General features: G+C 45.8%; 1 protein-coding gene across 1 annotated transcript in view; it reads left to right on the top strand.

Annotated features, from left to right (window-relative positions):
- Window positions 1-22,546, top strand: part of LOC147710228 (E3 ubiquitin-protein ligase TRIM39-like) — a 98,838-nt gene that overhangs the window by 32,592 nt on the left and 43,700 nt on the right. Inside the window, exon 3 of the mRNA XM_086919959.1 lies at window positions 12,573-12,803. Within this exon, the coding sequence (XP_086776085.1) occupies window positions 12,573-12,803 (231 nt within the window). The remainder of the gene's footprint in view (window positions 1-12,572; window positions 12,804-22,546) is intronic.

Here is a 22,546-nt window from a genome sequence, read left to right as displayed (position 1 = left end):
GTAAGTGCAAACCTCATTGCAGAAGCATTATCATTCGTTACTGTTAGACCTGACATCCTTGGCGTGGTTTTTCCCCATCTTTTTGCCTCTGACTCATGTATTTTTGATGCTGTGCTGGATTTCGTTTTTGCTGATTTAGATGCTTTGGACCCTCTGCCACTGCTGATCAGTGTCAGAGGGTAAGTGCTCCCTCTGTAAATTGTCATATTGATTGGGTATACCTGATTGGCATATCTGTATCGCCATGAAGTCCCTAGTAAAGTGCACTGTGTGTGCCAGGGCTGGTGATGACAGATGCTACTAGTGGGCCTGCAGCGCAGATTGCGCCACCCACATGAGTAGCTCTAAAATGGTGTCTCAGGCCTGCCAGCGCAGGGCCTGTGTGCAGTCAGTGGACTGCCATGTCCGCCTGGCCAGTGTCCCCACTGGCTGGGCTTAACCCTCCCCTGTCTGTGCACATCAGCCACCCCTATGGAAGGCTCCAGGTACCCCCCTGGGCAGGGTGCAGTGTATGGATAGGGTAGAGCATGTACTAGTGCAGGTAACCTGCTCTGGTGGAGAGCAGCAGCCACTTTGTGTGCTCACTGCTGTAGGGCTGTAAGGCTCCCTAGGGTAACATGGGGAGGCTGGTCCCATTGGACCCCAGCCTATCTCCCTATAGGAACAAGATGGAACATCAATGAAAGATATCCCTGAACTCAGAATTAAATGACACATCTTTTAGTGAAGGTTGTTTTTGGATCCTGGGGTTGAGAATAGCACTTTTAGAAAGTGGCTGTTCTTTTGTATAAACCTTTCTGTGTGCTTGGGCCTGTGTGTGTGGAATGCCTGCGTGACAGGAGCTGCAGGGCCCCGGAGGGGGTTGGAGTCAGCCCAGGGGTGAAAGGCGACATCTGTTGCGCGGGGAAGGGGAGAGAGAAGCGCCTGATAGTGCTGGGCTGTGCCTGCCTGACCACCGTGCTGGCTAACTCCCCTGCCGGCCCACTGTCACCTCTGGCCCTGAAGCTGTCAGGAAGAAGAACACCAGAAACATTCCAGAGCCAAGGACCCCCTTGCACAAAGGACTTCAAAGGCGTTCAGGGGTATAAGGGAAGGACCCCTTACTACAGAAGATTAGATTCGAAAATTCTACAATCAAGAGGAACCTCTGCCAGAAGAAGGACTGCTGAAGGAGCTGATGGAAGATTGCCTTGCTGTATGCTTTAAGGGCTGACCTATCCTGCTGTCCAACTGAAGGAGAGGAGAAGAAAAGGGACTTTGCTGTGTGCTGTGACCCTGCCTGCTTGAACTAAAAAGACTTTGCTGTATGCTGTGTCTACAACTTGAATCTCCAAGGGCCTGAGAAGAGCTGGCTCCCTGTCTGCAACCCAGGAACATAAAGGTTGCCCAAGGCTCCAAGAATCTGCTGTGCCCCCCCTGAGGCTGCTGTGTGGCGAAGAGATCGTGACACCGTGTGGTTTGCCTGCTTAGCGCATTGGCTGCTCTCTACTGCTTGAGAGCGCCGCGCTGACCCAGCCTGCTGCGTGGCCCAGATCGACGTGTTCATCGACACGTGTGTGGGGCAGACCGGAGACCTGTGAGCCTCTTTAGCGCAAGGAGCGCTGCAAAACAATTGCTGGCCTGATCACCGCCGCTGCCCGGGGCCAGAAAACCTCTGAGTGAAGCGCCATCCTGATCGGCGCTGAACCGGCGAAGAACGAAGCCGCCGCGCTCCCATTGGTGGAGGGAGCCGAGCCCCCTCACTAACGCCGCGACGGGATTGGCCCATGCGGCGTAGCGTCATCGGCGAAGTGGGCCGTGATTGGCCGAAGTCGCGGAGCGTCATTGTTTACTGCCCGGGAGCCGCACTGCCATTGGCTGACTCCCGGGTGCTGTGGAGGCTCGCTTGAGGAGCCGCGAGGGGATTGGCTGCCTTCGCTGAGGCGGCTGAAGGAGCCGAGTAATCGCCGAGATCACCGCCGGGCCCGGGAAGAAGTGACCGGCCCTCGCGGAGGGAATCCGAGGCGTCCGCACCCCTGGCCAGCCGTCCCCCCACAAGGTGAGCAGCACCGCCTCCCCCGCCGCTCGTTGGATTGTCGAGAGCGGGCGGGAGAGGACAGGGGACCGGCCGGGGCGGGGACGCGTGCCATCTGCACGGCCAGGGGCGCCTGAGACCCAGGAAGGCGCGAGGCTGCACCAGGGGGAGGAAAGAGTCCCGAGCCTCGCGCAGAAGCGCATTGCCAGCGCTTGGAGCCCCGAGGTGGAGTGTAAACGCTGGCATTGTTTTACAAGGACATTTTAAGAACGTTTTAATTACCAAACGTTGGCATTGTTTCTTTGCTCATTTGAAGAGCATTTTCAACCAAAGCACATTGGCAGATCTTTGTGCTGATTAGAAGAGACTAGACATATTTGTTTTGAGAACTTCCTGAAACTACGTACCACCATTAAGATTAAGCGCATCATTTTTATAATGAAGTGATTATCGTGCAACTGCTGATTTACCTTGCTGAAACTAGACAAAGTTATATATTTTTATAAAAATATACTTACCTGTGTGGTCTCAGTTTGTGGTGGATTGGGGATTATTGTTGTGTTGAGTGCAATTATTATACACATTGCCTTGGGGATAAGCCTGCCTGCTCGCGCCAAGCTACCTAGAGGGAGAGCGGAGGTTATCTACTGTGTGTATTCCTTCACCCTGACTAGAAGCAAGGGTCCCTACTTGGTCTAAGGTACTTACCTCTGCCAACTAGAGACCCCCAGTTCTAACAGTTACGTGTCTACTGTAAGCCACATCTTATTTGAACAAACATTTACAATGCAATGGTCTCGCCTTTGCCAAAGTTAGAGCTATTGGCATTGTAAATGACAACATTTTTATTTATGTGTTGGTTTTGAAAACAGATAAATAAATGGCATTGTCATTTACAATGTCAATAGATTAATCTCTCGCAAATGCGAGACCTATTGCATTTGCACCCACCCACACACCCACAGATAGTCACAAACACACAGAGAGCCCCCCACACATACACACAGAGCCCCACACACACACACAGAGCCCCACACACACAGAGCCCCACACACACAGCCCCACACACACACACAGCCCTACACACACAGCCCCACACACACACACAGCCCTACACACACACACACACACACACACAGAGCCCCCCCACAAACACACACAGAGCCCCCCCCCACACACACACAGAGCCCCCCACACACACACACAGAATCCCCCCACACACACAGAGCCCAACACACATGCACAGAGCCCTCCCATACACACAGAGCCCCACACACACACAGAGCCCCACACACGCACAGATCCCACCACACACACACACAGAGCCCACCACACACACACACACAGCCACACACACACACACAGATCCACACACACACACAATGTCCCCCACACACACAATGAGGGACGGGGGGCAGAAAAGCGAGCATCACGAGGCAACATGGGGGTGGGGGGGTCGAAAAGCGAGCACAACGAGGTAACAGGGGGGTGGGAGGGGGGGCAGAAAAGCGAGCACAACAAGGCAACAGGGGCGTGGGGGGGCAGAAAAGCAAGCACAACGAGGCAACGGGGGCAGAAAAGTGAGCACAACGAGGCAACGGGGGGGCAGAAAAGTGAGCACAACGAGGCAACAGGGGGGTGGTGGGCAGAAAAGCAAGCACAACGAGGAACAGGGGTGGGGGGCAGAAAAGCGAGCACAACGAGGCAACAGGGGGGTGGAGGGACAAAAAAGCAAGCACAACAAGGAACAGCGGGGTTGGAGGCAGAAAAGCGAGCACAACGAGGGAACAGGGAGGTGGGGGGGCAGAAAAGCAAGCACTCACCGGCTGGGGTGGAGGACTCGGCAGCTTCTCTACGGAAGAAGCGAGAGCCGTGCTGGATCGGGGAGGAAAAGTCGCCATCATTCTACTAGACCTCAGCGCCGCGTTCGACACGGTTAACCATGCCACGTTATTACATCGTTTGGCGGGCATGGGCGTGTCGGGCGCGGCTCTAGAGTGGCTGACATCCTTCCTGGATGAGCGTTTTTTTCAAGTCTTTGAGGGTGAAGTGGTGTCTCCCAAACACCCACTTAGGTGCGGGGTTCCCCAGGGCTCTTCCCTAAGTCCTACCCTTTTTAATGCCTACATGGAACCCCTAGACAGGATAGTCCATCCCTTTGGTGTGCGTATCGTCACCTACGCAGACGATACCCAATTGGTGGTCTCTCTAGACCACTCTGAGGGATCGTCCCTCACCTTAGGCCCCTGTCTAGAGGCTGTCGCCAGATGGATGCAATCTTCCTGCTTAAAGCTTAATGGGGAGAAGACAGACATCATCTTACTGGGCAACCCTTCTCCCTCTGCCCTTGCATCCATCTGGCCTCCATGTTTAGGCTCCTTCCCCGTCCCCAAGTCCCAGATAAAGAGCCTTGGGATCTGGCTCGATAGAGCACTCGATTTTTCGGTCCAGGCTACCAAGACGGCCGCCACCTGTTTTGGGCTAATGAGGATGCTGCGGAAGGTGCTCCCTCTGCTCCCATTCCAGGCGAGGAGGGTTATGGTCCAGGCCCTGATACTCTCCCGCCTGGACTATGGGAATGCTCTTTATATGGGAGTCCCCATCTCCGTTACTCAGAAGCTCCAAATCACACAAAACAGTGCGGCGCGCCTACTCTACAACATCCCCCGCTGGCAGTCAGCTAAGAACGCCCTGAGGGAGCTCCATTGGCTCCCTGTGGCGGCAAGAGTGCAATTTAAAGCCATGTGTATTTTACACAAATCGTTCCATCGAACGGGCCCTGTAATTCTACATCCTATGGTCACGCCATATGTTCCGTCCCGTTCCCTTCGCTCTTGCACCCTCCAGCTGGCAACGTCCGTCAAAATCAAGAAAGCTCGCTGGGGAGGCCGCTCTTTCTCTCATACGGCGGCGAGACTTTGGAACTCTCTCCCGCTCTCTCTTCGGGAACACAACAATCACATGTCCTTCAGGAAGGCCCTGAAAACGCACCTGTTTGCTAACACCTGCTAATCTACCCCAAGCACGCACTAAGTAATCATTCACAAGCGCTGCGAGGCCTCCGGGTAGCTATGCGCTATACAAGTGCAATTTTCATTTCATTCATTCACTTCTTCCGGCGGCGGTCCAGCAGAAATGGCTCTACGAAAAGCCCCGACATTTTCGGGCTGGAGGGGGCGTGTTTTTCATTCTCTCCTCTTCCCATTGGCTGGAATGTAAAATTCTAACCAATGGGAAGAGGACAGAAAGAAAAGAGAAAGAATCTAAAAAACACCCCCCCGAATCCCAAAAAGACGGGGCTTAAATGGAGTGATGCCCCTCTCCTCCAATGGCTGGCCTCCGTTTAGGAAGCCAGCCAATAGAGAAGAGGGGCGGGTTCAAGAACCACTCTGGAAAACATCAGTTCTCCCCAGCGAGACTGCACAAGCGCAGCCTTCGCTAGGCGGAGACCTAAAAATGACTCTAATCGATAGGTTTAGACTTTTATACAGTTAATAACCCCTCCTCTAGAGTGAGCATATGGTGCCAGATGGCATGGTTAAGGCGTTACAAATTTGCAGCTATGCGCACAGTGAAGGTATCATCCCTCCATAGATCAAAGCATAGTGACCCACTACCCAAAGCCCCACTTACCTCTCCATCGGTATCCTGTTGTGGTACATGAGCTGCAACCGGAGGCACAGACGGGAGGGATCTGGGGTCCTTATAAGCAACTAAATCTGCCCAGTCATAGTGAACTAAGACCGGAAGGTGCCTGCAGCATGCGCCCGATTATCTAAATGCGCATGCGCGATTGCAGTTCTGCAGGGTTTCAGAGAATGCCTGCAGTGAGCGCCCAATGTCCGTGATGCGCATGCACGTCTGATAACTACTGTAGCTGGAATGGCAACCTGCTCTTCATACAGTGCGCGCATGCGTCGTGAATGATGGCTACTCATTGACGCTTTACGTACATTGCAGAAGTAACACTATCGACAGATTGCCGATGTAAAGACTATTCCAATAACCATAGACACTCGCAAAAAAGTGGGATAATTAGATGATGTCAGATTGTGCTTTGCACTGCTTTTTAATCCTGCCAGTTTGGACAAGCCAATAAATCATTTTTGGGCCTCACTAGGTAGTTTTAAATCACGTTTCTCTTTTTAACTACATCCAGTGCTGCACCCTCACCACATCTAATACTCACATATGGGATTTTAGCATCCTTACCTTCTCAAGTTACACTAAAAAACATCCCAGAGCTTCTACCTCACAGTGAAGGAGTTGTAGCCCTCAGTGGGACTAGGTTTTCCCAATGGGAGGAGAAGCCCATATAATGAAGCATGCCACCTATTTTGGGTGAGGGCATTAGTCCTGAAAGGGATTGCTCCCCAGAGGAGCGTTATTGAGAGACCCATTTCTTCACTCCTTTCTAGACCCGAGAAGTACTGTGATTTGATATTAGTGACAAGTTCTTTTCTTGTTGAATTTGTGAGATTCAGCAGTAGTTTGTGAGAGCTTCTAAGGGTTCAATTCAAGCCGGATAGTTCAAGATTTTTTGTCAGGTAAACTGGAGTGTTGTAATGAAGTGAATTGTGTGTTAAGCAGGCTATCTCGAGACAAATCCTTGCTTTGAAGGGGAGCCAATTGAGTTGAATTAGGTCTGATGTTATGTGCTCACGTTTTCCTGAGCCTGTGATGAATCTGGCAGCAAAGTACAAAGTAGCCTTTAAAGGGGCAAGTCTAGATTTACGAAGTCCAGCTAGGGTCACAATCCTGTGGTCTAAACGGGAGCTAACTAGTGTTCGGACTGGAAGCTTCATGTTGTCAGGAGGTATGAAGGGTTTGATTTTCCTTAACGTGTAGAGTTGCTGATTAGCTCCTCCAGTTGTTGCGCTGATGTAGTCTTGTATATTCAGGTGTTTGTCCAGAGTTAAGCCTAATGATCTAGTGGAGTCCACAGCATGTGGAGGGCAACTGAGGGCCGTTAGTTGTTTGAGCCAGTCCTGGATGGGTGTAGCATGATTGTGTGGGGAAATTGGGAGGAATTTGGTTTTCATAGTGTTTAACATAAGGTGATCAATCAATCAATCAATCAGGGTTTTGCAGCGTGCACTACTCACCTGTTAGGGGCTCAAGGCGGTTGTGGGTTAACCAGTGCTGAGTTTTGCACAAGGGCTGAGTTAAGAGTTTTGATGTCATCGGATATTGAAATGTTCATGTACAGTTGACTACATGTGGCAGTGTATGTTTGAGAGGTTCAGAATTTCAGTGTGATTTTCCATGGACAGGTTGAAGAGCGTAGGTGATAGTGCCGATCCTCGAGGCACTCCAATTGAGACCGGGGTACTGTTAGAAATGGAGTGGTGGACTTTGATTCTCTGCGTTCTATTAAGCAGGAATGATGCAAACTAATTTAAGACTGGGCCTGATAACCCCATCTGCTTTTCAAGAAGATCAATCAAGGTGTCATGTTTGAATGTATCGAACGCCGTGGAAAGATCAAGGAACATAAGAAGGCAACTTTCATTTTGGTCCATTAGTCTCAATGTGTCATCCACAATGTGTGTCAGAGAAGTTTCAGCACTGTTTCCAGATCTGAAGCCTGATTGATATTGGTTGAGGAGTGGGACTTGTTCGATGTGATTACATAGTTGTGTGTGTATGTATTTTTCAAGACGTTTGGCTAAAGTTGTGATGTTGGAGATAGGTCTGATTTTGTTAGTGTCCATTAAATCTGCATTTGGCTTTTTTGGGATAAGGGTGACTTGACCCATCTTGAGGCAATCGGGAATCAAACCTTGCAGGAGCGATTCCTGTGGTGTCACTAGTAAGCAGGTAGATCGTTGTTCTCCTTTGGTGTGCCACTAGTATACAGGTAAAGGGTTATGCGCCCATGATGTGTTGTGCTTCTGTTGTGTGCCACTAGTAAACAGGTAGAGAGTTGTTCTTTTTGTTGTCACTAGTACTTAGGCAGAGGAATGTGCTTCTGTGCTTTGTCACTAGTATAATGGTAGAGTGTTGTGTCCTGCATGTGCCACTGATATACAGGTAGAGGGTTGCCCTCCTGTTCTGTATCACTAATATATTATTAGGGGGTTGTGCTCTTGGGCTGTGCCACTAGTATCAAGTAGAGAGTTCTTCTCCTGCGCTGTCACTAGTATACAAGTAGAGGGTTATTCTCCTGTCACTAGTATTAAGTAGAGGGTTCTTCTCCTGTGCTGTTACTAGTATACAAGTAGAGGGTTATTCTCCTGTCACTAGTATTAAGTAGAGGGTTCTTCTCTTGTGCTGTCACTAGTATACAAGTAGAGGGTTCTTCTCCTGTGCTGTCACTAGTATACAAGTAGAGGGTTATTCTCCTGTCACTAGTATTAAGTAGAGGGTTCTTCTCCTGTGCTGTTACTAGTATACAAGTAGAGGGTTCTTCTCCTGCGCTGTCACTAGTATACAAGTAGAGGGTTATTCTCCTGTCACTAGTATTAAGTAGAGGGTTCTTCTCTTGTGCTGTCACTAGTATACAAGTAGAGGGTTCTTCTCCTGTGCTGTTACTAGTATACAAGTAGAGGGTTATTCTCCTGTCACTAGTATTAAGTAGAGGGTTCTTCTCCTGTGCTGTTACTAGTATACAAGTAGAGGGTTATTCTCCTGTCACTAGTATTAAGTAGAGGGTTCTTCTCTTGTGCTGTCACTAGTATACAAGTAGAGGGTTCTTCTCCTGTGCTGTCACTAGTATACAAGGAGAGAGCTGTTCTCCTGCTCTGTCACTAGTGTACAGATATGGGTTTGTGCTCTTGGGCTGTTTCACTAGTATACAAGTAGAGAGTTATTCTCCTGCGCTGTCACTAGTATACAAGTAGAGGGTTATTCTCCTGTCACTAGTATTAAGTAGAGGGTTCTTCTCCTGTGCTGTTACTAGTATACAAGTAGAGGGTTCTTCCCATGTGCTGTCACTAGTATACAAGTAGAGAGTTCTTCTCCTGTGCTGTCACTAGTATACAAGGAGAGAGCTGTTCTCCTGCTCTGTCACTAGTGTACCGATATGGGTTTGTGCTCTTGGGCTGTTTCACTAGTATACAAGTAGAGAGTTCTTCTCCTGCGCTGTCACTAGTATACAAGTAGAGGGTTCTTCTCCTGTGCTGTCACTAGTTTACAGGTAGAGGTTTCTTCTCTTGCACTGTCACTAGTATACAAGTAGAGGGTTCTTCTCCTGTGCTGTCACTAGTTTACAGGTAGAGGTTTCTTCTCTTGCGCTGTCACTAGTATACAAGTAGAGGGTTCTTCTCCTGGGCTGTCACTAGTATACAGATGAAGGTTGATCTCCTGCTCTGTAACTACTGTACAGGCAGAGCAGGGGTTCCAAACCTGGGGTACCTGCACCCCAGGGGATGCGAGATGGCATTTCAGGGGGTGCGACAATGAGGGAAAGTATGCACTGTATGCATTATAAGAATCCAGCGATAATAGGCGCAGGGGGTGCAAACATTAATCCAACAATCCCTCTTGACCTAGAGGGTTGTTTTCCTGTGATGTGCCACTAGTATACCTGTAGAGGGTTGCGCTTGTGTGCCGTGTTGCTGATATAGAGGTAGAGGGGTGTGTTTCTGTGCAGTGTTACTGGCTTACAGATAGAGGGATGTGCTCCTGTATGTGTTACTAGTAGACATATGGAGGGTTATGGTCCTGTGATGTGTCACTAGTAAACAGGTTGACGGTTGTCCTTCCGTGGTGTGTCACTAGTATACAGGTAGAGGGTTGTGCACCTGGGTAGTTTCACTAGAATGCAGGTGGAGGGCTGAGCTCCCATGGTGTGCCACTGGTATACATGCATATGGTTATGCTCCTGTGATGAGCCATTAGTATACAGCTAGAAGGTTGAGCTCCTGTGAAGTCACCAGTATGCAGATGGAGAGTTGCTCTCCTGTGCTGTGTCACTAGTATACAGGTAGAGGGTTGAACTTCTGTAATGTGTCACTAGTATACAGGTGTAGTGTTGTGCATCTCTGTGTGTCACTAGTATGCAGGTAGATGGTTGTGCCCTTGTGCTGTGTCACTAGTTTTCAAGTGGAGGGTTGTGCTCCTGTGCTGAGTCAACTTCACACAAGTGGTTCCTGTGATGTGGCAATAGTATACTGGTAAAGGGCTGTGCTGATGTGCTCTATCACTAGGATACAGATTGGTTGTTGTGCTGCTGTGCTGTGTCTGTATTGTACAGGTAGAGGGTGGTGCTCCTGTGGTGTGCCACTAGTATACAGATAGTGACTGCACAGAAGGGCAACGCTTTAACTGTATACTAGTGACACCGCTCAGGAGCACAACTGTCCACCTTATTACAAGTGAAACATCACAGGAGCACAATCCTCAGTTTACACTAGTGGCACAACACAGGAGCAGCACAAGAGCACAACCATCTACCTGTATACTAGTGACATGGAACAGGAGCAAAAGCCTCTCCGAGCATACCTCTACCTGGATACTAGTCACACATACAGATGCTCAATCCTCAACCTGTATATTTGTGACACAGCACAGGAGCACGCTCTTCTACCTATATAGTAATGAAACAGTAGTGGAGCATAACCCTCTACCAGTATACTAGTTACACAACACAGGAGTTCACCCCTCTTACTGTATACTAGTGGCAGCACAGAAGAACAACCATCTGCCTCTACTAGTGACAGTACAGAAGCACAACCTTCTACCTGTATACTAGTGACACAACATAGGAGCACAACCCTCTACCTGTTTAGTATTGACACATCTCAGGATCACAACCCTCTACCTGTATCCGAGTGACACAGCACAGGAGAAGAACTCTCTACCAGGAGTAAGGGCTCTCCAGTATTTCTGAGTCCAGTCCTTCTTGGTGATGGCAGAGGGACACACCTCTCTCCACTGCTGAAACCCTCCTATTCGTGCAAGAGTGAGACATACCTCACCTGATAACACACCGGATGCTACAATAAACTACAGTGTGTCATACCTCACCTGGTAACACAGAGGCTCCGGCTCTAAGCCACAGTGTAACATATTACCTGATAGCACACTGGCTCCTAAGCTACAGGTTAACACACCTCACCTGATAACACACAAGCTCCTTCCCTGAGCTACAGTGTGACATACCTCACCCGATAACACACAGGCTCCTGCTCTAAGCCACAGTGTGACATACTTCACCTGAAAACACACAGGCTCCTGCTCTAAGCCACAGTGTGACATACCTCACCTGATAACACACAGGCTCCTGTTCCAAGCTTCAGTGTGACATACCTCACCTGATAACACACATGCTCCTGCTCTAAGCCACAGTGTGCCATACCTCACCTGATAACACACAAGCTCCTGCTCTAAGCCACAGTGTGAAATACCTCACCTGATAACACACAAGCTCCTGCTCTAAGCCACAGTGTGCCATACCTCACCTGATAACACACAAGCTCCTGCTCTAAGCCACAGTGTGCCATACCTCACCTGATAACACACAAGCTCCTGCTCTAAGCCACAGTGTGAAATACCTCACCTGATAACACACAGGCTCCTGTCCTAAGCCACAGTGTGCCATACCTCACCTGATAACACACAAGCTCGTGGTCTAAGCCACAGTGTGAAATACCTCACCTGATAACACACAGGCTCCTGTCCTAAGCCACAGTGTGCCATACCTCACCTGATAACACACAAGCTCCTGCTCTAAGCCACAGTGTGAAATACCTCACCTGATAACACACAGGCTCCTGTCCTAAGCCACAGTGTGCCATACCTCACCTGATAACACACAAGCTTGTGCTCTAAGCCACAGTGTGACATACCTCACCTGATAACTCACAGCCTCCTATCTTAGGATAGGACAAGATATCTAACCAACCTCTTCTCCCAACTTCTATAGGAATTTGAATTTGTGAATTACCTGCAGAAACCGGTACAGTTACAACGATTTATCTGGTAATTCTCCATTCAACAACAGAATACACATAATCTTTATGATTTTAAACATGAAATTACCTCTTCAGTGATTCTACCTCACTGTGAATGAGGGCCATAGTAGGACACCCCCTCAGCGTCTCCTTCTGGAGGGAGCACATCCTGTGTTCTGGCAGGACTGGGGCAGCCGGCACTCCACATATATCCTTTCTTCCATCCCAAGTGCTTCAACTTCCTGCCCCCTCACCCCCATGTATATTCTCTTATGTTTGTGATATTGACTCACGCTTGACTTTAGCTAGTCTTGCCACCCAACCCGTCACCGGGTCTTTGACTGTCTCTGCCTACGGGTGATTTTCTTCCTTGCCCTCTCTCCATGGATCAAGCTTCTCTGCAGCTTCACAAATTCTGACCTCTCCACAGTTTGTGAGGGGTCTGAGGAAAGGGGGACAGCAGGAGTGGGAGTAGGACAGAAGACTGTAAAAGGGAAGGCAGTAACAGTTTACAGTTCAGAAATTGGGAGAAGCACGCTAGTGTTATGATTTTTTATAGAAGTTATCAACTCGTCCACCCTCCCCCTGAACTCCCACTCTAGGGACTGCTTGTAGGAAGCTTTTTAAAATTTAAACAGCTTGTGTTTTTTTGTTTATGACAGGACAAGTTAAGAACTGAGAAAAAGAAAATTGAATCTGAGTTTGAAAAACTGCAGCAGCTCCTGAAAGAAAATGAGCAAACACTTCACAGAAGACTGGAGGAGATGGAGAAGAAAATCACCATGGTAGAAAATGCAAATATCACCAGACTTTCTAAACAAATCACCTCTCTCAAGGCCCTGATAACGGAGATAGAAAAGAAGTGTGAGGAGCCAGCGTGGGAACTACTGAAGGTGAGATATCAACCAACTTGGATTTGTAGAGCACGGCTAATCACCTTGAGGGTATCCAGGTGCTGGGTTCTTGCTGGGATCAGTCTTGAGTCCTTTTTTGAATTCAGGGAGAGAGGATGATGCTTGGAGCTGCAGGGGGAGGTCGTTCCAGGACTTTGCAGTGAGGTAGGAGAAGGAGCATCCTCCACTGTTGCTTCGGTGGATGCAGAGTGTGAGCGGGGCGAAGGAGGTGGAGGGCAGGTGTCTGGAAAGTTGGTGGAAGTTCAGGTGGTGGTTGATGTATACTGGTCCTTGGTCGTGGGTGGCCTTGTAGGCTTCGGTCAACATCTTGAATTGGCATCTTTTCTGGATGATGAGCCAGGCGAGGTTCTTGAGGTGGGGGATGATGTCGTTCCTCCAGGGAAGGTCCAGGATAAGTCTGCTGGCTGAGTTTCGTAATGTCTGGATTCTCTTCAGGAGGTGGGTGGTGAGTCCTGCCTAGAGCGCGTTGCCATCCTTTAGCTAGCTGGTGACCAGTGCTTGAGTGACAGCTTTCCTGGTGTTGACTTGGAGCCATCTGAAGATCTTTCGGAGCATGTGAAGGGTGAGGAATCAGACAGAGTAGACTGCTTTGATCTTGCGTTTCATGTTGAGTTAGCTGTCCAGTATGATCCTGAGGTTGCGGACATGGTCTGTCATTGTGGGCCTGAGTTCAGAGGGCCATCACGTGTGGTTCCATGCGAAGGAGCTGTTCCCAAAAATGAGCACTTCTGTCTTGTCTGTGTTGAGCTTCATGCAGCTGGTCTTCATCCAGTCGGCGATGCTCGTCATGCAGTTTTGGAAGTTGGTCCTGGTGGGGGAGGAGTCTTCTGTGAGTGAGAGGATGAGCTGCATGTTGGTTGCATAGGATATGATGTTGAGGCCATGAGTTCCGATGATGTTGGGCAATATATGTGTTGAACAGTGTGGGGCTGATTGATCTGCCTTGAGGGACACCGCAGATGATGCTCTTGGGTTCCGAAGTGAAGGGTGGTTGGATCTTTTGGGTTCGTCCTGTGAGGAAGGATGTGATCCATTTGAATCTTTTGATGTGGGTGTGGTATGATACGGTGTTGAACGCTGCTTAGAGGTCGAGTAGAATCAGGGCTCCTGTCTCCCCGCAGTCGAGGATAGACCTGACGTCATCAGTGGCGGTGATCAGGGCTGTCTCGGTGCTATGGTTGGGGTGGAACATGGTTTGGGAGGTGTCCAGTGGATTTTTTCTCTCCTGGTGTTTGGTGAGTTGGGGATTGATTGCCTTCTTGAGGAATGTAGCTTTGTTGGGGAGCAGAGAGATGGAGCGGTAGTTCTTGAGTTCTCTGGGGTCGGCGGAGGGTTTCTTGAGGATGGGGATGAACTCTGCATGTTTCCATTGATTGGGAGAGGTGTCTGTGGTGATGAATGCTTTGGGAATGGAGGTGAGTTTGCAGCTGATTTCCTTGCTCTTGAGGTTGAAGGCGTAGTTGGGGCAAGGGTCTGTGGGTGCTCCAAAATAGATGGAGTTCATGATGACTGTGGTGCTCTGTCTGGTGAGCAGTTTCCATACGTTGAGCGGATGGTTGTGTGTGGTGTCAGTTGTCATGAGGAGGCTGTATAGGTCGGTGGGTTGGGGTTCCAAGTTGCTGTAGATGGTGGATATCTTGATGTTGAAGTTGTCAGCCAGGGTTTTGCAGATTTCCTTGGAAGGGGAGATGGTGTTCTCGGTGGCTGAAGGGCAAGAGTGCTCTCTGGCGATGTTCACGAGTTCCTTGCTGTGGTTGAAACTTGCTTTAATGCAGTCCATGAGGGCGCATCTTTCCTTGTCTTTCATGCGTTGATGGTATTTGTTGAGGGCTGACATGAAGGTGACTCGGTCTTTAGGATCTTTGCTGATGCCCCAATGTCTTTCTAGGTATTTGCAGTCATGTTTCATGGTCCTCAGTTCTGGTGTATACCAAATGGCTTGTTTGGTGGATCTCCTGGTTTTGTCAGGCTTGATAGGGGTGACTCTGTCTGAGCAATAGAAGATACTGTTTGGTAAACAAAACAGAAGAAGGGAGTGAAATATTCATATTTCGTGTTCAGCATTAAATGTATGAGTGGGACACACATTATCTCCTGGCTGGGTCAATGCACAGTGACTGCATGTACTCTGAGAACTGCATACAATATACAGAGATGGCTCATTTACATCGTCCTACTTGAGGGACCATCCCTCTGAGGGTGACAGGAGCATCCCTCTGAGGGTGACGGGAGCATTCCTCTGAAGGTGACAGAGAACATCCAGACTATCCCTTCGAGGGTGACAGGGGAATCACTCTGAGGATGACAGAGAGCATCCTTCCAGGACGACAGGCAGTATCCCTCCGAGGGTGACAGTGAGAATCACTCTCTGGTTCCACAAACAGTTCTCAAACAGTCTAAGTTGAAGTCGTTTATAATGATCATGACCTGTCAATGTTGGTACAAACATGTAATTTACCAGTCAGTCTCAACACATGTTCAAATGCCATGTCTGCTTTTAGGAAAATGTTAGATAATAAACCTTCGTTTCCCCGGGTGACTAATTTAGGACTCAAGCCCGGTACACAGACAAAATATTGAGTTGGAAATATCGACCTACCATAATATCGAGTCTGAAATATCGATGGAGCATAATATCGAAGGCAAGAATATCGTTGGACAGAATATCGTCCCTAAGGTAAGTGATATCGAAATTCTTAATATCGATGTAAGAAATATCGAAGTTAGTAATATCGATAGCATATATATCGATGTTACTAATTTCGATGACACTAATATCGATATTAGTATTATTTTATAGTTTTTTATTATGTATGTGTTATATGTTTAACTTAAGTATTTGAAATAATTACTATTATATGTGTATTCATTTTATATAATAATAAATTAATTTATAAAAAAATTGTATATTTTAGTACCAGAGCGGGTTGTGGGTTTATAGGGGAATAGGGTGGGAAGTATAAAATTAAATTAATTGAATAATTGATATATATGTTCTGTAGCGGTATGTGTGTTTATAGGGGAATAGGGTGGGAAGTAATTTAATTATGGTTAATTAGTTAATAATTAGTAGGAATTATAAAATAAATTTAATTAATTGGTAATTAATTTTAATTAATAGTTAATTAATTTTAATAATTTGCTTATTATTTTTCTTTAATTCATAAATGGATAAATGTGTTATGTTGTGGGTAGTGGTTTTATAGGGAAATATGGTGGGAAGTAATGTAAATTTAAATAATTAATAATGTATTAAAACTAATTGTATTGTTAATAATATAATTGTTAATTAATTATTAATTGGCAATTAAATATTATTAAATGGTATTAATTTTAAATTTTTGTAGGTTAAATATATAGCTAAGCATGTATTTTATATTTATGTATAGGTATAGTATATAGTTTATATTTATTTATTTGTTTATTTTTTTATAATTAGAAACATCGTTTATTTATAAGTATGTTATTTTAACACTTTCCCTACTGTAGCACTCTCTGGAGTTGGAATAGTATTTTTTACCCCTACGCTATCCAACGCTTTCCCTATTGTTGCACTCTCTGGAGTGGGAATAGTAATTTTTACCCCTACGCTATCCAACGCTTTCCCTACTGTTGCACTCTCTGGAGTGGGAATAGTAATTTTTACCCGTACGCTATCCAACGCTTTCCCTACTGTTGCACTCTCTGGAGTGGGAATAGTAATTTTTACCCCTACGCTATCCAACGCTTTCCCTACCGTTGCACTCTCTGGAGTGGGAATAGTAATTTTTACCCGTACGCTATCCAACGCTTTTCCTACTGTTGCACTCTCTGGAGTGGGAATAGTAATTTATACACCTACGCTATCCAACGCTTTCCCTACTGTTGCACTCTCTGGAGTGGGAATAGTAATTTTTACCGAACGCTATCCAACCCTTTCCCTACTGTTGCACTCTCTGGAGTGGGAATAGTAATTTATACCCCTACGCTATCCAATGCTTTCCCTACTGTTGCACTCTCTGGAGTGGGAATAGTAATTTTTACCCCTACGCTATCCAACGCTTTCCCTACTGTTGCACTCTCTGGAGTGGGAATAGTAATTTTTACCCGTACGCTATCCAACGCTTTCCCTACTGCTGCACTCTCTGGAGTGGGAATAGTAATTTTTACTTCTATGCTATCCAACGCTTTCCCTACTGTTGCACTCTCTGGAGTGGGAATAGTAATTTTTACTCCTACGCTATCCAACGCTTTCCCTACTGTTGCACTCTCTGGAGTGGGAATAGTAATTTTTACCCCTACGCTATCCAATGCTTTCCCTACTGTTGCACTCTCTGGAGTGGGAATAGTAATTTTTACCTGTACGCTATCCAACGCTTTCTCTACTGTTGCACTCTCTGGAGTGGGAATAGTAATTTTTACCCCTACGCTATCCAACGCTTTCCCTACTGTTGCACTCTCTGGAGTGGGAATAGTAATTTTTACCCGTACCCTATCCAATGCTTTCCCTACTGTTGCACTCTCTGGAGTGGGAATAGTAATTTTTACTCCTACGCTATCCAACGCTTTCCCTACTGTTGCACTCTCTGGAGTGGGAATATTAATTTTTACCCCTACGCTATCCAATGCTTTCCCTACTGTTCCACTCTCTGGAGTGGGAATAGTAATTTTTACCCGTACGCTATCCAACGCTTTCCCTACTGTTGCACTCTCTGGAGTGGGAATAGTAATTTTTACCCCTACGCTATCCAATGCTTTCCCTACTGTTGCACTCTCTTGAGTGGGAATACAAATTTTTACCCGTACGCTATCCAACGCTTTCCCTACTGTTGCACTCTCTGGAGTGGGAATAGTAATTTTTACCCCTACGCTACCCAACGCTTTCCCTACTGTTGCACTCTCTGGAGTGGGAATAGTAATTTTTACCCGTATGCTTTCCAACGCTTTCCCTACTGTTGCACTCTCTGGAGTGGGAATAGTAATTTTTACTTCTACGCTATCCAACGCTTTCCCTACTGTTGCACTCTCTGGAGTGGGAATAGTAATTTTTACCCCTACGCTATCCAATGCTTTCCTTACTGTTGCACTCTCTGGAGTGGGAATAGTAATTTTTACCCGTACGCTATCCAACGCTTTCCCTACTGTTGTACTCTCTGGAGTGGGAATAGTAATTTTTACCCTTACGCTATCCAACGTTTTATATAATTAATTGTAAAAAAATTAAAAGTTTATTTTATTTTGTATATTAGTTACATTTTATTTATGTTATTTTTTTATGTTTGTAAATGTATTAGTAATTTAGAATATATTTAATTATTTTATAAATTAGTAAAATAATTATTAATACTTATTGTTCAGTACATATATATTATATATTTACTGTATATATTTCATTAATGTATTATTAATATATATGTATTATTTATTTATTTAAAACATTATTAGATACTTTTAAATATGTAGATTTAATTTATTAGTGTTATATACTTTATTTTACATTTATATATTAAAAGAAAAAAAATCGATATTTTTTACATCTATATTAATTTTTCGATATTTTTGTACTTACCATGTTGTAGATAGGATGTCGATATTCTTGCCTTCGATATTGTTGACTCGATATTTCTGTAGGTCGATATTTTTGAGGTCGAAATTCTGTCAGTGATCCCTCAAGCCCATCACCAATGTAGCTAAAAGCTTGTCATATAGTTTTGTGTCAGTGTTGACATATGAAATGGGACCAGTAAGACCCACATTCCAAGGGAGGCTCATACTTCTTACAAGAGTGGACCACTCTTATCTCATGCTAGAATGGTGGACCCTGCACCATTAATATGATCTTGTGACTCATTTGTGGATGTTCTTCCATGATCTTTGATGTAGCCTCTCTGGTAATTACAGGAATATTAATCCTGACCTGCTGATGAACCTCTTGTGTCAGTCGAGGACGATGGCCCATGATCTGTTGATGAACCTCCAACTGCCCTCATTGTTTGGGTTCTCTGATGATAGTGGTCCTGTGCGTGCCACTACCCAATATGTCAGTAACTCTACTGTCTATCAATAGACAATATACAGATGTGGGGAGCAGTATCCTCAAAGATCATATAATTTCGGAGAAACATATAAATAGCAAACAATATTTTTTTATATTTAAAAATTCAATATTTACTTGAAAGATATTTATCTTTGTCACATTCTGAATCATATTGAACCTAAAACACCTTTTACATCATTGATGGTCATGAATTACTATGATAGTCCCATGTTCAGCTCTTCCTAAAAGCTCTGATGTCACAGAGTATTTCATCACAAATGCTGGTTTTCTAGGAGCGGTCATCAAGGTGCAGTCATTTGCTGTGAATCAATATAGCCCATACAGCGCACACAGGTTTCACGGTTGTAAACATCGAATTGAAAGTGCTTCACAATAAGTTCTTTAATATTTTATATTCTCTCTCAGAGTTATTCTCTAGTTCTAATGAGGGCACTTTCCATTTACCAGCTGTGAACCTGGTGTCACCCTCTGCGTTTGAGTCCTTATACTGATATGAACTTGTAATTTAGCCACGCCGCATGCGGGTCACAGACGACTTGTCTTAAAGAGTACAGTACTCTAAACCCTTTGCTCATACCTGGTTCTTCTTTAAACTTTAATATAGGGTCTCCCATCTCAGCCTCTTCATTCCAACAGCTCACCCCTTTCTGGGATGAATTAATCCAGTAATTGGCGGGAGCTTCACACAAGCAAATCCTTTAAAAGTCCATAACTGCACAAGAGGTGGTCACAGTTCTTTGTTATTCCTGGCAGCTGCGATCTCATTTCCTAGATGGCTTCAACTTACATGAACTCCTCTAGTGCCCTTTCTGCTCGTACCTCCTCCTCTTGTGCACACTTCCAGTACCTCTTCTGCTCGTACCTCCTCCTCCTGGGCATACTTCCAGTACCTCTTCTGCTCAGTGAGTTGGACTCTTCCACCAAGGTAGATCCAGCTCCTTCAGCAGGGTTCGGACCAAGTCCCTTGCACCGCTCCTTACTCACCAGTCACATGGGCTGATGACGTCACAAGGCGGGCTTCTCACTTGTGGGTTGTAATTCACCAACCGCCTCTCCAGCAGACTGCTTCTCTATTCTATAGGTAGCCTACAGCTCTCCTTGCAGGGGTCCCTTCCAGGTTTCCCTCGCCTATAAGGTAGCGGCAATCAAGGGTCCTGGCTCTGGAACCGATATATTTATCCCCATCAGTGCTTTGTGGGTCTTGACACTGGTCAAAGAGACTCCTGGCACAGTGACCTGGGTTTCTCACTAATATTTGTCCTAGTTTTTTAAGATGTTGATGAATAGATGACCAGAGACGTTGTGCCAGGGGCAGCGGAAGTGACATCACACATTCTTTGACCTTAATGACCACACAGGAAGTGATATCATATGACCTTTGACCACAAATGTCTCTAGGACATTGTGTCACCTCACTTTAACTCTGAAGATATTACAATATTTGACATCATTGAAGTTCCGTGATAACTGCATGGTTAGTATTACACAACACAGACCAATGGCCATTTTAGAAACAATCTATATTAGGGTGGTGACCTGATCTTTTAAAGTGGTGGGATGTAATACTTACCCTGAATTGCAGTGAGCCAGATTTCCTAGTGTGTACTGGGGATTGTGGGAGTGGGAGTTGGGGGCCTGCGTTCTCCCACTGAATTTTTCTTTTTAAAAATGGAAGCTACTAGGTTATTAAAAAGCACAATTTTCACATAAGTTTATTTAAAAGCCAGCAGTTCTAGAGGGCACTTGTTTATATTTAATTGCTTTCAAGGTGTGTTAAGCCATTGAAACCTGACCCTCTCATGGTGTTCACCCCATTGTTTTCAGAATGTGCTAAGGATGCCCCCTTAGGTCAAAAATCACCTCCATTGTGCCAGGGCCAGCGTTTTATCAGGGGTGCCCCTCATATGCAATGCGTGCCCCTTTATGCCGCATCACCTACAATATCCCAGTGTCAGAAATTTGCAATTAATGCCATCAGATAACTTAGTCTGGTGGATTTTCAAAGTGGTGGGGCGAAACGCTTCAACTTGATTATAACCCAAGCTAACGCAGCAAAAAAGCCTGAGTTGAAAGAGTAGGTGCAAGAGGTGTTCCCTCACTCCAGCGCAAACAGTGTATTTTACCGAATACATTTTTAGAAAACTTATTACGCATTTTCTAAAGGGTGCAAATGGTACGCCCCTGAACTCAACACGATGCGCACACTCAGGCCCAAAATTCACCGTACTCTCAAACAGACACTCTCTCTGCCCTCACTCAGGTGCCAAGCTTTATCTGCACTCACTCAGCAACACTGCTTTCTCTGCACTCACACAGCTCACCTTGCATTTACAAAGACACATCACTCACCCAGGCACCTCTCGTAACAAGGGCCTGTTTGTGGTGTTATCATACCTTATGGCTCAGCCAATTATAATCGGGTGCTAGTGTCACCTGTGCCTTCGGACCGTATGGAATCTTTGTATAACCTCCCCCATTCCTAGACTACACTATGACAAGCGACCCAATTTACAACTGTCTTCATGCACCAATCACATTAAGCCGCAGAAAAAGCTTTGCCAAACGAGACATTAAATGTTTCTGGATTGTCTCCCACATAATTCTAGAAAGTAATTTAATAAAACATTAGCCAACAGACAACCACAGGACACTTTCTTAATATTTTAAAATATTTACCATCCTGAAGTCCTACATTAATGAACCAACATAAGGCCACGATACACTTGCTTATTATTCTAAAATGTTACCATCCTGAAGTCGTACTGTATTACCTTTTTAGCACCGCTTGGCCTTCTCAGATCCTCTCAGAGGTTGCCTGGTTACGCCTAAAAGATGAAGTCTACATTTTACAACTCGATGGCAGTCCTCAATCAGAAAATGTATATTTTTGTTGCCCACTCATTTGACCTCTCCTTGTGATTTTATCTTTCACTGCTCCTTAGTTTTCCTCTCTGCACCCTTTAATTTTATGGCCCGTTTTCATAATGTTTCTTACCATATTCTGAATGTCTGCTTGTGTATCTATTTTGTCTGTTTTGTTTATCAAGTTAATTTATTGTCTTATTAAACATATTGTTAGAAATGGGATCTCTGGTTGGCTAAGGCTTGCGCCAAAGCCAGGCAGAAACCACCACTCTAGTCAGGGCAAGGGAGTTACATGCTGAAGATAACCTCTGCTTACCCACTTGGTAGCTTGGCACGAGCAGTCAGGCTTATCCCAGAGGAAATGTGTAAAGCGTTTGCACAACACACTCACAGCAACAACACACTAGGCACACCACAAAAGAAACTCCACACAAGGTTATGTATAAAAATAGCCTTTGTATTATCATAAAGACATTAGAATAGTAATCACACAATATACACTGTGCCAACTGGCACTAGCCAATATTTACAGGGGGATTATATACGCATGACAGGGCCAATTGGACCATCACAAAGTGAAAATATTAAATGTAGAACCCATAATAAACATAGAACACAACCAGTAATTACTGGCAAACACTGTACTCGGCATTATATCCTGCAACATAAACCATACTATGCACAGTATCACATCAGGCGTAAAATACATTGTGCCAACCTCATAAGCCTAAACATAGTAGCCCAAAACCTCCTAAGCATAATTCACAATAGGGGTATAAACCACAGTATGCAAATAACCTCATATAAAAACCACATTAGA

This window comes from Lissotriton vulgaris, chromosome 5, assembly GCF_964263255.1.
Source record: "Lissotriton vulgaris chromosome 5, aLisVul1.2, whole genome shotgun sequence".
Lineage (NCBI taxonomy): Eukaryota > Metazoa > Chordata > Amphibia > Caudata > Salamandridae > Lissotriton > Lissotriton vulgaris.
This window is presented reverse-complemented; position numbering and strand designations above follow the sequence as displayed.